Source organism: Coenobita brevimanus, chromosome 86 (assembly GCF_032717465.1).
Source record: "Coenobita brevimanus isolate Jiangsu-jjx chromosome 86, ASM3271746v2, whole genome shotgun sequence".
Lineage (NCBI taxonomy): Eukaryota > Metazoa > Arthropoda > Malacostraca > Decapoda > Coenobitidae > Coenobita > Coenobita brevimanus.
Window position 1 is genome coordinate 820,314 of NC_137039.1, and position 13,055 is coordinate 833,368.

Genomic DNA, 13,055 nt, shown 5'->3' on the forward strand with positions numbered 1-13,055 from the left:
GAAAACGTGATTTACCGAACTGAATATAGTCTGAAAAATACTGAAACAAACTGGAGGAATATACATTGAACTGGAAAGGTCTTTCTGGTACTTAAGTGTACATTTACCAGTAAATAAATCAGTCTAACAGTACAGTACTTGTGTTTCCGCCGGATTAATCATGCTTTCAGACTAATCGGGCACCCCTTAACACCATATAGCCCGGATAATTGGGCTATCTCTGTATTTATGCACTAAGATAATAATTTTCCACTTATATTACACCCGTTTCCACTTTATACAACTATTTACATATTTACGGGCCTTATTTATTACACTGAGCGTCAGAATATCGCATCTATATACACTCGCTAGGAATGTTTCGACTTAGAATATATTTATGCACTTAGATAATAATTTTCCACTTACAATACACCCATTTCCACTTTATACTACTATTTACATATTTACGGGCCTTATAATTACACTGAGTGTCTGTATGTCGCATTTTTTCCTGAGTATGAGCGTCATATCGCATTCACACCATATTAATACTGCATCAAGGTGTGATATTCACTGAAACAAGGGTCAATGCAGAGACCCATGTTACACTCAACACACTCATAGCGGGTGTCTTTTCTCTGAGTGGTGGGTCTCACACGGGAATTACCACACATGACACCTGCGTTGGGGCCTTGGTCTATTTGGCTGGGGAGGTACAGGAGTGGGAGAATGGCGGGCAAAAATTCTCAGGGGAGTCTGGGCAGTAGGGGTAGTGCATGTGTGTTGTTGGGTCCTCTCGACCGCATACTTGGCTATAATCTCACGGCCAAGCTCCCTCAAACCCTTCAAAGGTTTCCTGCACTCCTGTTGTCATGGCGTGCAGGTGGTGGCAATTGAGGGCAGTTATATCGGACAGGTGAAAGAAGTGCTTCTTGTACTACTTCATTGTGGTCCTGGCACACTTGACAGAGGATAACATGGAGTCAGACTGGTCCATCAGCCACATGTTGACGTTATAATCCAGCACACACTCGGGTTTCCAGATGCGGCGCCTCCTCTCGCTACGGTAATCCACGGACTTTGTACGGTGCATCAATGGGCGGTGAACCGTGGACAAGAGGCAGACTTCTCTGTTGTGGTTCCACACTGTAGCTAGGATGTTGTTAGCCTTGAAGAAGACCACCTCATTTTTTTCTAGTTTCCGCCCCACCTTGACCTAGTGATGCCGATTCACCTTGACGGTACCACAGAGTCCCATGTCATGCACGTGTAGATAACGAGCGAGAAGAGGGCTAGTGTACCAGTTATCCAGGTAGAGGACATGACCATGATGAAGGTACTCTTCAATCATTGTCTTTACCACTGCTCCAGACAGTCCAATACTCTGATATTCTATTATGTCTGTCTGTGCACCGGTGTACAAGACTATGTCTTGCACATAACCAGTCCTACAATCACACATAACAAAGATCTTGAACTCAAAACGGTGCCTTTTGCTGGGTATATACTGGCAAAAAGAAATATTGTCTCTCCACAACATGAGACTCTCGTCTATGACAAGGTCTCTATAGGGATAAAATGAGGAACGGAATGTTTGCCGTAGGGTGAGCAAAAACCAACCTAATTCGCCTCATCTTATCAGTGTCATTTGCATTGGCAAAATCATCAGCATCGTAAAAGTGGAGGCGGCTTAGAATTTGCTGCTGCCGATTACGGCTCATGATCTTGCCAAATACAGGTGTCTTCATGATAGGGTCCGTTGTCCAGTATGCCGGAATTCTGTTTTTACATAAAATATCCATAAAAAGTACCAAGGCAAAAAATACAAACATCTCTGCCAGGGAGAGAGGGTAATCGTACATGATCAAATGCCGGTTCCTTGTGCCCAGTCTTTCACTCTCACGGCGCTGGCTGCTAGCAAAACGGTTGGTTTGTTCCACAATCTGCTCCACAAAACCCTCACCGAAGAACAGGTGGAAAAACTCCAGCCTGGTGGAGCAACGGTGAATCCCAGGAGCCGTGCAGGAGTGCGCCCCTGCTCAGTGAAGGGGTGAATGATGGGAGAGAAATCACTGCCATCTTCCCAATTCCAACTCACATTAGCCTCGCCCCCATCGTCGCCTTCGTCAGGGTGGGGAGAAGATGCTGGTGGGGGAAGTTGGGGAGGAGTGCGGAGGGCTTCCCTACTCACACTCCTCTTCCCTCAGCCTTTACCCTTCCCCTTTCCCTTACCCTTACGGCCTTGGGGAACATCAGGGGGCCGTGAAGAGTAAGTCCGGGAATATTGGGGAGCATAATATGTGCCGGGGAGTGGCTCCATCTCATCTCCCCGCTCCATCACCACACCACGTGATTCACCACACACCTTCACTGCCCCACATGATACGCACCGCTGCCTCGCACCACCACATGAGAGTGATGACTCACTCCCGCCACTCTCACTTTCAGTGACCGCCCCTACACTTTCAATTTCACTCCCCACTCCCTCCACGCCACTTCTGCCCTCCCCAAATAAAACACTAGGCCCATACCTCATAGAACGGCATGCTATGCGCTCGGGGCCGTGATGAGTGATGATCTCGTGGCCGTACCACGTGGCAGCATGTCCCACGGCTCCGTCCTCGTCCTCGGTTTCGGCCTCCACATCACGTAGGGGCTGCAGAGAGGTGATTGCATGATGTTTTGTTGCAGGCTGGCCCACTCTCATGGCACGATAAGTGACGTAGCGCTGCTTCCTCGGGGACAGGACCTCCTCATCACTGCTGCTACTTTCCTCCTCCTCTGGTTGTACATAATCCTTGTCTGCCATCTCATCATCGAGGGGCGAATCACTGTTGCCTGTGAAGGCGTCCAGGGCTACTTGAATCTGCTCCTCTGAGAGACCTCTGTGCGCCATGTCTGACCTGGGTCACTGCTAACAGGTGAGTGACCGAGCCGAGGTTGAGTGCGGGTCTCGCGGGGTCGCCGAGTGTCCCCGCCCGGTGGCAGGTAAGGGAAGGTCTCCCGACCCTGCATACCCAAAATCAAGCGTGAGATTTGAAAATTGTGCAAATTATGAACCTTGCAATAGACGAGTTTCCGGTCAAAATTTTTTTGAAGTTAGATACTTCTATGGGTAAAAGATACACAGAAAATAACTATGTCAACTATTATTTCCAAAAGAAATGTGCAGAAACATGAAAATATGATAGATAAAGTAGCCGAAAAATCACGTGACTCTGAAACGGCCTGAGATTGGCCGTGACGTCACTACTCACACTGAGGCAGCATAGTCTGCTTTGTTTACGTTTAGCCAGCATACACTGTGTTTATTTCTGACCTCTAAGAATGTCCAGTGACAGAGGAATAATTGCTAATGTTTCGTTCCAATGTGTAAGTGCACTGACAAAAGCACAGTAGGGAAATTATTCCTCTGTATACTAGCCAATAACAATAAACGAAAACAGTGGTGGCTGACTGCTCGTCGGAAGTTCCCAGTGCTGGAATGCAGTCTTTACTGTTGTGAAAATATTATATTCTTCACCATATAAGTTCATGCATACCTAATTATCTGAAATTCAGTAAAAAAAACTATGCTTAATTCAACTATTAACCCCTCTGTGAGGCAATTCAGAATCCGCAGACATGCCCCGGGAGGCAAAAGTTTCGGGAAATTTGACATGTCATATTTTTATGATTTATGTGTTTGGGATGATGGATAATGATGAAATATCAATAAAAATAATAAAATAAATATATTTTACCTACCCATTACTGAAATTACAGCTGATGAAGCTGATGAATGCAGTATGGGTAATCCATGAGGATGCCGCAGAAAGTAAACAAACAACTTTTTTCTATCTGGTGTTTTCACTTATAGTTTGAACAGAACATTCTTTCCTTATTAGAAAAACTTATTTCTTGCTTCTGTGTACAATTATTTTCAAAACAGAACTTGTTTCCATATTCAAAAAATTGTAATTTCAACTTCTGAACTTTACTAATGCTACCAGTAATTAGAACAGAACTTATTTCCTCTCATTCAACAAAACTTTTCTTCTTCTTATAGTTTGAACAGAACATTCTTTTCTTATTAGAAAAACTTATTTCTTGTACCAAATAATCAAGAATTTCACCATCAAAAAACAGGAGAAAATACTCCATTTCAGAACTGTTTTTGTCTACTCCAGCAGCCCTTGTCACTCCACTGTGAGTTGCATCAAATCTATAGCAATTTGGTATGAATCTATCACCATTTGCCCAGATAAACCCAGATCCACCAGCACTACCAATACCACCAGGCCTACGGGGAGGGTCACACACCCTGGGATCATCATCATCATCACTTAGGTCTGAATCATCATCACTCACGGGAATAAATCCATCACTGTCACTGTCTGCCATCCCCTCACTGTCACTACCACTCTCCTGTGCCATCCCCTCACTGTCACTACCACTCTCCTGGTCATCACTATCGTACTCCAAACCTGGCGATAACTTACGTTTCACGCCAGCACTACTCACTGATACCCCTGAGGTTGACGGAGTTTGTGTATCACTGTCGGAAAATCCTTCAAAATCGGTGATGTCATGCACTTCCCTCTCTTCATCAAGTCTACTAGTCACTTCAGAGTTCTGCAAATTGCTGTCCGGTTCTGCCATCTCATCTGAATACTGTGCTGAGGGCGAAAAGTGAAGACTTCCCTCTAACTCCACGCTACGCACAATCGCGCTGCCTAACCTCCGCGCGTTGCAGACGTGAAAAAAAAAATCGGTCACATGTACTGTTATTACAGCATATTTTTGAAGGATTTTAGGCATATATTTGTTTGTAGAAAATTATTTTATGGTTTATGAGTCATTTTTAGGTAATTATTTGAGCATAAAATGCGAAAATAAAAAAAAAATCCACCCTAAAACCCGGTACATTTGTACCAGCAGGTTTGTTTACATATGACGTCAGAGCCCAGACCCCTCTGAGTGCAACGTGGAAGGTTGGGGGTATCAAACGATGCCACCCGTTGCCTGAGGCTCTTTTACTCAAAAGTCCCGACCCGGAATCCATCAAGAGAACCCGTCTTAAGACCCGACCCGGACTTAAAGGGTTAATAGAATATTATGAGTCAGACCAAAAATGTTCTAAAGTTAGCGGGTATTTCTACTTTAGATCACCAACATGCCTTGACAGACTTATATTTTGCACAGATACTGATTTAAAGTGCAAATAAATGCACTTGTATGTTAAATTAATATTTATACAAAGCAGAAGTCTGCCAAGGAAAGCTGTTGAGCTAAAAGAGAAACACTTCCGCTAATTTTAGCGCATTTTCGCTGTGAATCCGGATTTTTTAAAAGGTAAAATTAAATACAAAAATTTGACTAGATTTCGGATAATTAGGTGAGTATGAACCTCTATGGTAATAAAATCTATAATACCAATTAAAACGTGCCAATTAATTCGGTGTTGATTTGGTAAATGACAGCCGATTCGGTATTTCATCACACTCCCCTGAAGTATTGTACTGTAGTTCAGGGTCACTGAAACTTTTTTTTTTTTTCAGAAATCTAATAATGAAGTTATCAAATATAAATATGAGCATAATACTACTATAAACTTATACAACTGATTCTGTACGGCATACATTTAACACTTTCCACCTCATGAGGTACGAGCACCGCTCGGGTATGGTGTAGCTGTAAGCTACATCTGGTCGATTTCAGCACAATTTACTTACCTAACAGGTACCATCCATTTACACCATGAAAAGTATTCCTTCACAACATACCTGAAGGGGATAGTTCGGATCTACGGTGGCCATGCAGGTACAACTATCATATCTTACTGGTAAAGTATTGTGTGATGGATTGGAGCGTCGTCTGCAGTGTGAATGCTGACGTCATCGCCAACATGGCAGCTCCTTCCCTCCAGCCGCAGAGAATTAAAGTTATCACATCTTGTTCAGTGCAAATGATAAATTAAATCAAAAGATACATATACCGTTTAAGTACATGGCAGAGTGCACTGGCCATGTTTACCCAGAACCGGCAACACGTCTATTGCGCGACGTACCAGTACGTCGACAGGACTGGCTGTTACAAAACGTTGTGACGTACCCATACGTCGACGGGATGCCTCGGGTTAAGAATTTTTTCTGAACAGTTTTCCAGTCACCACAAATTCAAATTTTTTCACTCCTGAAATGATACTGGAGAGAACTTAAAACTACTGACCCCATTCATCAAACTTGTTTTTCTTCACTCCTTAATGAATTAAACAGTGTCAGATGACGTCAACTGAGTCAACCGTTTACCACATTAACCCCTAAAACGCGGCTGTGTACGGGCGATCCCCCCGCTGTGGCGGGGTTGTAGCGGGGTCTGAGTACCTGTGGAAAAATATTTGCCAAAAATCATAGATTAACCCTAGAGCATTAAAATTTTTATGGCATATATTACTTACATTCAGCTTTCTCCTGAGCCACATGTTGAGCCTTCGTTGACTACCAAAGGACTTGTGAAGACTTGCAAAGTTGGGTAACAAAGTCTTCACTCTCACACCTCCAGAAACCCGGTTTTCTTTCTACCACAGCCTCAATCTGTCACAGTACACTTTATACAACAACGTACAGGTTGTTTGGAATCCGTATTTGTAAATAAGAACTGAAAATAAGGCTAAAATGGACGGAGCACACAGCCGACATGCAGCGCGGTGGCGATCTTCCCGTCAATATTGTCACATTTGCCTTTTCTCGGCAAAAAACACGTATACTCCTTTTTTTTTCATCATAGGACTTCGCAAACGTTTGCCTGTCACTATTACGGCCATAAAAATCAATGTCACTGCCAGTATTGTGGATTGGGACTGAGGAAGACCACCGCGGCGCGAGTTTATTCAGCCTTACGGCAGGCACTTTATTCTCGCTCCTGTCGGCCACTCGCACTTCATTTCTATCGCTCACTTTCACTGTATCTGTTCTTTTTTTTGCCTTATTCATCAGTGTCACTGTCTAGTGTTACAAAAATAATATTTTCTACACAACAAACTGTCACTGTCAGAACATAGAATAGGAAAATATGCTTTCATCTTTTTACACTGGAGTGACTGTCACTCACAATACTTATATTATTACTATGTACAATTATTTACACCAAAAAACACTGTCACTGTCAGTGCTTTTACAAGTACATACACTAATTTACACTCATCAGGCTGTCACTGTCAGCACGTAAAAGAAAACTAAACAATATTATCACTGTCACTCTCAGTATTTTTTCAAAGATTCTTACCCTTATTTTCAAAATCTACTTAGGCTGTGGTAGTCAAAGAAACACGGGTAAGCACAGCTGCCTAAAACGATCGCGGCTCATGTATTTATTGAATATGGGTGTTGGGCACAGCTCGTCGGAAGTCCAGTATTCTTCTAACTTGTGTTTCCAGTTGTGCGGCATTAGCAACATCAATCCAATAAATACAAAAAGCTCGCGGATCGTAAGAGGCACCCATGCTGCCATCCGCGACGTGGATGGCGTGGCCGCCTCACCTTCTCCTTCGCGAACTGGCGCACATTGCCCCTCGTACCTGTTTGTCTCGGTACAGATGTGCTCCATAACCTCGTCGTCAAGGAAGGCCAACAGGTAGTCAAGGCATTCATCATCGTCGTCCACAGGGAAGTCAGCCTGAAGTCCACACTCACTGTCGTCAAAGGGCAGATCCTCAGGCACAAAATCTGATCCCTCTGACCACACGAAGGCATCTAGCGTTCCCTGCCTAGGCTGGGAGGTGCTTGGGGCGGCGGGGGGTGAGGCAGGTCGTGTGGGAGTGGGTGAGGCAGGCTGGGCAACAGTAGGTAAGGCAGAGGCTATCCCAGGCCGTGTTGGTGTTGTGGTGGTGGTGGTGGTGGTGGTGGGAAGGACATTATCACTTGGGTCAAGGTCACCCGCGGTGGCGTGACTCCTGAGTTGCCTAGTGCGAGTTAGCCTTATACTAGGGGACTTAACTCTACTAACACGAACACTAGGCCTACGATAACCTCTCAAACGTAAAGATGCTCTTTTACTTCCCTTTCTCGGTGGTGAAGGAGACTCCGACGACTCAGAAGACAGGACAGCAGACGAGGAGGACGAGAGAACAGGGCTGGGAGTACGTGGCGGGCTTGCGGTGGCGTGACGTGGCGTAGGGGACAATGGCGGTGAGCTGGGGTCTCCGCTCCTCTTCCTTTTTTCCCCCTTCCCATATTCGAGGCCCCTTCTCACCGGAGCCTTCCCTGTTGAGGTGCTGGGCACTGACACAGTCTCCTCCGGCACAGAAACAATCACTTCTGGGCCGGAATCAGCACTAGATTATGTCTCTGACTCAGCCAGGCTCGACCAAACACCGACGTCACTGCCATAGTCCATTGAGGCTTTCAAAAGTTCTGAGGCTATTGCAGAGTCACTTAGCCCCTTTGTAGTTACTGGTAAGGTTTTGAAGGGGGTTGAGGTCACAAAACCCTTTTTCGGAGGGCTAGAAGGCACAGAACCAGAAGAGCTCGAGTTAGACATGGTGTCACCGTAGCAGATTTGCGTGGACTGACGCTATTCTGGGGCAAACCGCGCGAAAAAATGACAGTGTGACAACTGGGGAAACAAGCGTTTCCCAATAGCAAAAAGTGCTTGCGAGATGACGGCGCAGATTGACACGTATCAGCCGTCCGCGCGTTGCCATATCGCACGACGAGGGAGGGCCGCGCATCGGTGCGTCGGTGGGTAAAAAAATGAGACTTGGCAACAACCGAGGTCAGTAGTACAAAGGTCAAGTGTGCTAAACGTAGCTCACGGGTGGCGGGACTGATAGACAATACCAGCTGGAGCATGCTTGCCCGCGGTTATTCAAAATTAACTCAAATCGCAAACGCGACGACCCGCCGTTCTGCCCTTTGGGCCGACCGTCGCAAATGCGACGATCCGCGTTTTAGGGGTTAAGCACACTAGAAACTCTTCCCTGCACAATGACGTAATAGGTGTCTGATGAGACTGCTTCTCTGACAAAACTGTTTACCACACTCATCACACTTGAAATTCTTCACTCCTGAATGAATTAACAGGTGTTTAGTGAGATTACGCTTCACTGCAAATTGTTTACCACATTCATCACACTTGAAATTCTTCACTCCTGAATGAATTAATAGGTGCTGAGTGAGATAACTCTTCTGTGCAAATAGTTTACCACATTCGTCACACTTGAAATTCTTCACTCCTGAATGAATTAATAGGTGTTGAGTGAGATTACGCTTCTCTGTAAATTGTTTACCACATTCATCACACTTGAAGTTCTTCACTCCTGAATGAATTAACAGGTGTCTGTTGAGAGTACCTTTCTGTGTAAATTGTTTACCACATTCATCACACTTGAAATTCTTCATTCCTGAATGAATTAACACGTGCTGAGTGAGATTACCCCTCCCTGCAAATTGTTTACCACATTCATCACACTTGAAATTCTTCACTCCTGGATGAATTAATAAGTGTTTGATGAGACCACGCTTCTCTGCAAACTGTTTACCACATTCATCACACTTGAAATTCTTCACTCCTGAATGAATTAATAGGTGTTTGGTGAGACTACCCTTCTCTGTAAATTGTTTACCACATTCATCACACTTGAAATTCTTTACTCCTGAATGAATTAATAGGTGCTGAGTGAGATGACCCTTCTCTGTAAATTGTTTACCACATTCATCACACTTGAAATTCTTCACTCCTGAATGAATTAATAGGTGCCGAGTGAGTTGACCCTTCAGTGTAAATTGTTTATCACATTCATCACACATGAAATTCTTCGCTCCTGAATGAATTAATAGGTGCCGAGTGAGTTGACCCTTCAGTGTAAATTGTTTATCACATTCATCACACATGAAATTCTTCGCTCCTGAATGAATTAATAGGTGCCGAGTGAGATGACCCTTCCGTGTAAATCGTTTATCACATTCATCACACTTGAAATTCTTCGCTCCTGAATGAATTAATAGGTGCTGAGTGAGACCAACCTTCTGAGAAAACAGTTTACCACATTCATCACACTTGAAATTCTTCACTCCTGAATGAATAACTGCATGTTGGGTAAGACTGTTCTTAAAAGGAAATGCTTTACCACACTCTAAACATCTGAACTGTTCAACTTCAGCTAAGGACACTGTGTCCAGGACAGTCTCATTGTCACTGAGGAATATTTTGTCACCCACCTCACACTCTGACTGTTCTTCCTTTACCACCTCCAATATTTTGTCACCCACCTCACAGTCTGACTGTACATCTGGTTCTTCCTTTACCACCTCCAATATTTTGTCACCCACCTCACAGTCTGACTGTACATCTGGTTCTTCCTTTACCACCTCCAGTATTTTGTCACCCACTTCAAACTCTGACTCTACATCTGGTTCTTCCTTTACCACCTCCAATATTTTGTCACCCACCTCACACTCTGACTCTACATCTGGTTCTTCCTTTACCACCTCCAATATTTTGTCACCCACCTCACACTCTGACTCTACATCTGGTTCTTCCTTTACCACCTCCAATATTTTGTCACCCACCTCACACTCTGACTCTACATCTGGTTCTTCCTTTACCACCTCCAATATTTTGTCACCCACCTCACACTCTGACTGTACATCTGGTTCTTCCTTTACCACCTCCAATATTTTGTAACTCACCTCACACTCTGACTGTACATCTGGTTCTTCCTTTACCACCTCCAATATTTTGTAACTCACCTCACATTCTAACTTTACATTTGGTTCTTCCTTTACCACCTCCATTATATCATTCCTTCCACCTCTCTCAACTTCCACTATACGTCAGTTACTCTACCTTGGTGTTAATCTTACTGTCTACCACCAACAGGATGACTTACCCTCATTGTACCCATGCTCAGTCATCAGATGCTCCCATTACAATGAACAGTGTCAAAAATTCATCACTATTACTGGATAATAATAGTACATATATAAAATGGATAAAATTTCAACACATAAAAAATGGATAAAATTTCAACACAGACTATTATTCCTTCAACCCTTTGGCCACGACCTATCATTTCTCGGTCATTCCCCTGGTTGTGGCCTAAGTCCCTAAAAAATTGTGCTAATTATATTGTTACTTTTCCAATGGGAAATGACTGTGAAGGTCTAATTTTTTTAAGGTGATAATGGTAAAAAAATGCACATTTGTCTACGAAAAAACTTTAAGGCTATAAGAAAAAAATGCAAAATTAATTTTTGCAATTGTGTGCTTTTGCAATAATGAGGGAATTATTTATGACAAGCAAGGTTTTCACTTGTATATCTACACTTGACACATGTACAGTACACTGTCTGCTGGCACATACAGCGAAATCAAAACTAACCATATTTGTACAAGAACATTGTAATTTTCTGAGAAAAAAATGAAAAAATAATTAATTTGTGCTATTCTCTAATTTTGCTATAATGACAAGATATTTACTTCAAACAAGGTTTTTCACTTGTATATATACACTAGACACATGTATACTGTTTGTTGGCACATAAAAGAAATCAAAACCTACTGTATTTAGAGAAAAACAACAGACATTTAGATGGAAATGTGTTTTTTTCGGCTGTGGACTGTGGTTGCCTGACTTGCCACAAAGAATAATTGGTAGGGCGACCACAGTCACCTAACACGGCCAAAGGATTAAATATTGCTAACACGTGAATGCTTCTGAACCGTAACTTTAAACATACAGGCCATCACTGCTGAGTCAAGCTGTCAATTCAGGCATATTACCACCATCTTCCTTACTTCAAATGCTGTTACCCATTGTCTCTGCCGTAAAAGATACTGCAAAGGATACCACACCAGGTATATAATCCAAATCAGCTTTGTGAAAAAAAAAAAATAATCTTCCACAGCACACTACATGGATAATAACCCATAATTTGTTGGCTGAGGTACCTCTTGTTGGATGTGCTAACACAACATAAGATGTGCCCTCAGTCCTGTTTTGTACTTATCATCCATTACTCAGGCAGTGACGACAGTGTTTATGACTGTTTTACTGCTCTGACTCCAGCTGTGAACCTGGAACAACAGCCGCCATTAGACCAGCATTTCCATGAAGTTAATTACATGGTCCAGTGAACCCTAATTTTGCATGGAGCTCATTTATACTGACAAAAAAGAAAAAAAAATGTTCAGGTTCATTTTAATGGTTATTCAATTTGCAAAGCAATAAAAGACATATAGAAATGTATATTAAAACAGCTAAAGAAAAAATACTGTGTCTTTGTCTTACTAGAGGCTTGTTTGCAAATCTCTGTACAACATGAACTTTTATAAACAAAAAATATAATTTAACATTTAATATCACTTTACTGTTTCATTCATGACCAATACATCTTTAACCCTTAAAATGTCTAATCATCAAGTAACTGCTATATTACTTTTGGAATGCATTCTGAACTTCCTACCACCTCGTTATTGTGCATCAGAGACATGGATAGCATCAACTGTGGCACAGTTTGACAGTAAGCCACACAATATTGGAATCACTCCTGTATTGAAGATAACAAAAACTTTAAAGAGCCAAAAGAGGAATCTTTGGGAATATTTATAATTCAATTTTCCCCAATACCAAAACAAGGGGGATTCTTAAGCTTTTTTTTTCTGTGCAGATTTCACTTACACAATGCATGGTACAACCTAGGAATACATTATAGCCATGCAAAACAATGGTTTACAGTACAACACTTTATAAAGGCAGAGGCAGAAACATAAACATGAAGATTTGAGTCCTGGCACAGTCATTACCTTTTAGCAGGGGTCAACATCAGCTCCTCAGATGAACTGACTGCAAGCTGCCTTGTGCATGTCCAGTTGCCCTCTCACCACACACCTGAATCACAGATCACTTCATTACATACACAACGGTAGACTATCTAGTGGGCAAGTACTTCATGGTACATCAATGCAACTATGTAATACTTTTATAAGTCATTGATCTGGAATCAACAGATTAATGTGTACATCCTGAGGAAATACAGAAACCAGTAAAGCTTAAATGTGAAGCATTTCTAAAACAAAGATACATACAGCAA

The 13,055-nt window shown here is 42.7% G+C and overlaps 1 protein-coding gene across 1 annotated transcript; it reads right to left on the minus strand.

Annotated features, from left to right (window-relative positions):
• Positions 1-8,927: 8,927 nt before the first annotated feature.
• Positions 8,928-10,877, minus strand: LOC145410749 (uncharacterized). Its single transcript, XM_080280852.1, has 3 exons — positions 10,853-10,877; positions 9,987-10,132; positions 8,928-9,818 (listed from the first exon to the last, which is right to left on the minus strand). Exons 1-3 carry the CDS (start codon positions 10,875-10,877, stop codon positions 8,928-8,930), a joined length of 1,062 nt encoding a protein of 353 aa, XP_080136978.1.
• Between the last annotated feature and the right edge of the window lie 2,178 nt (positions 10,878-13,055).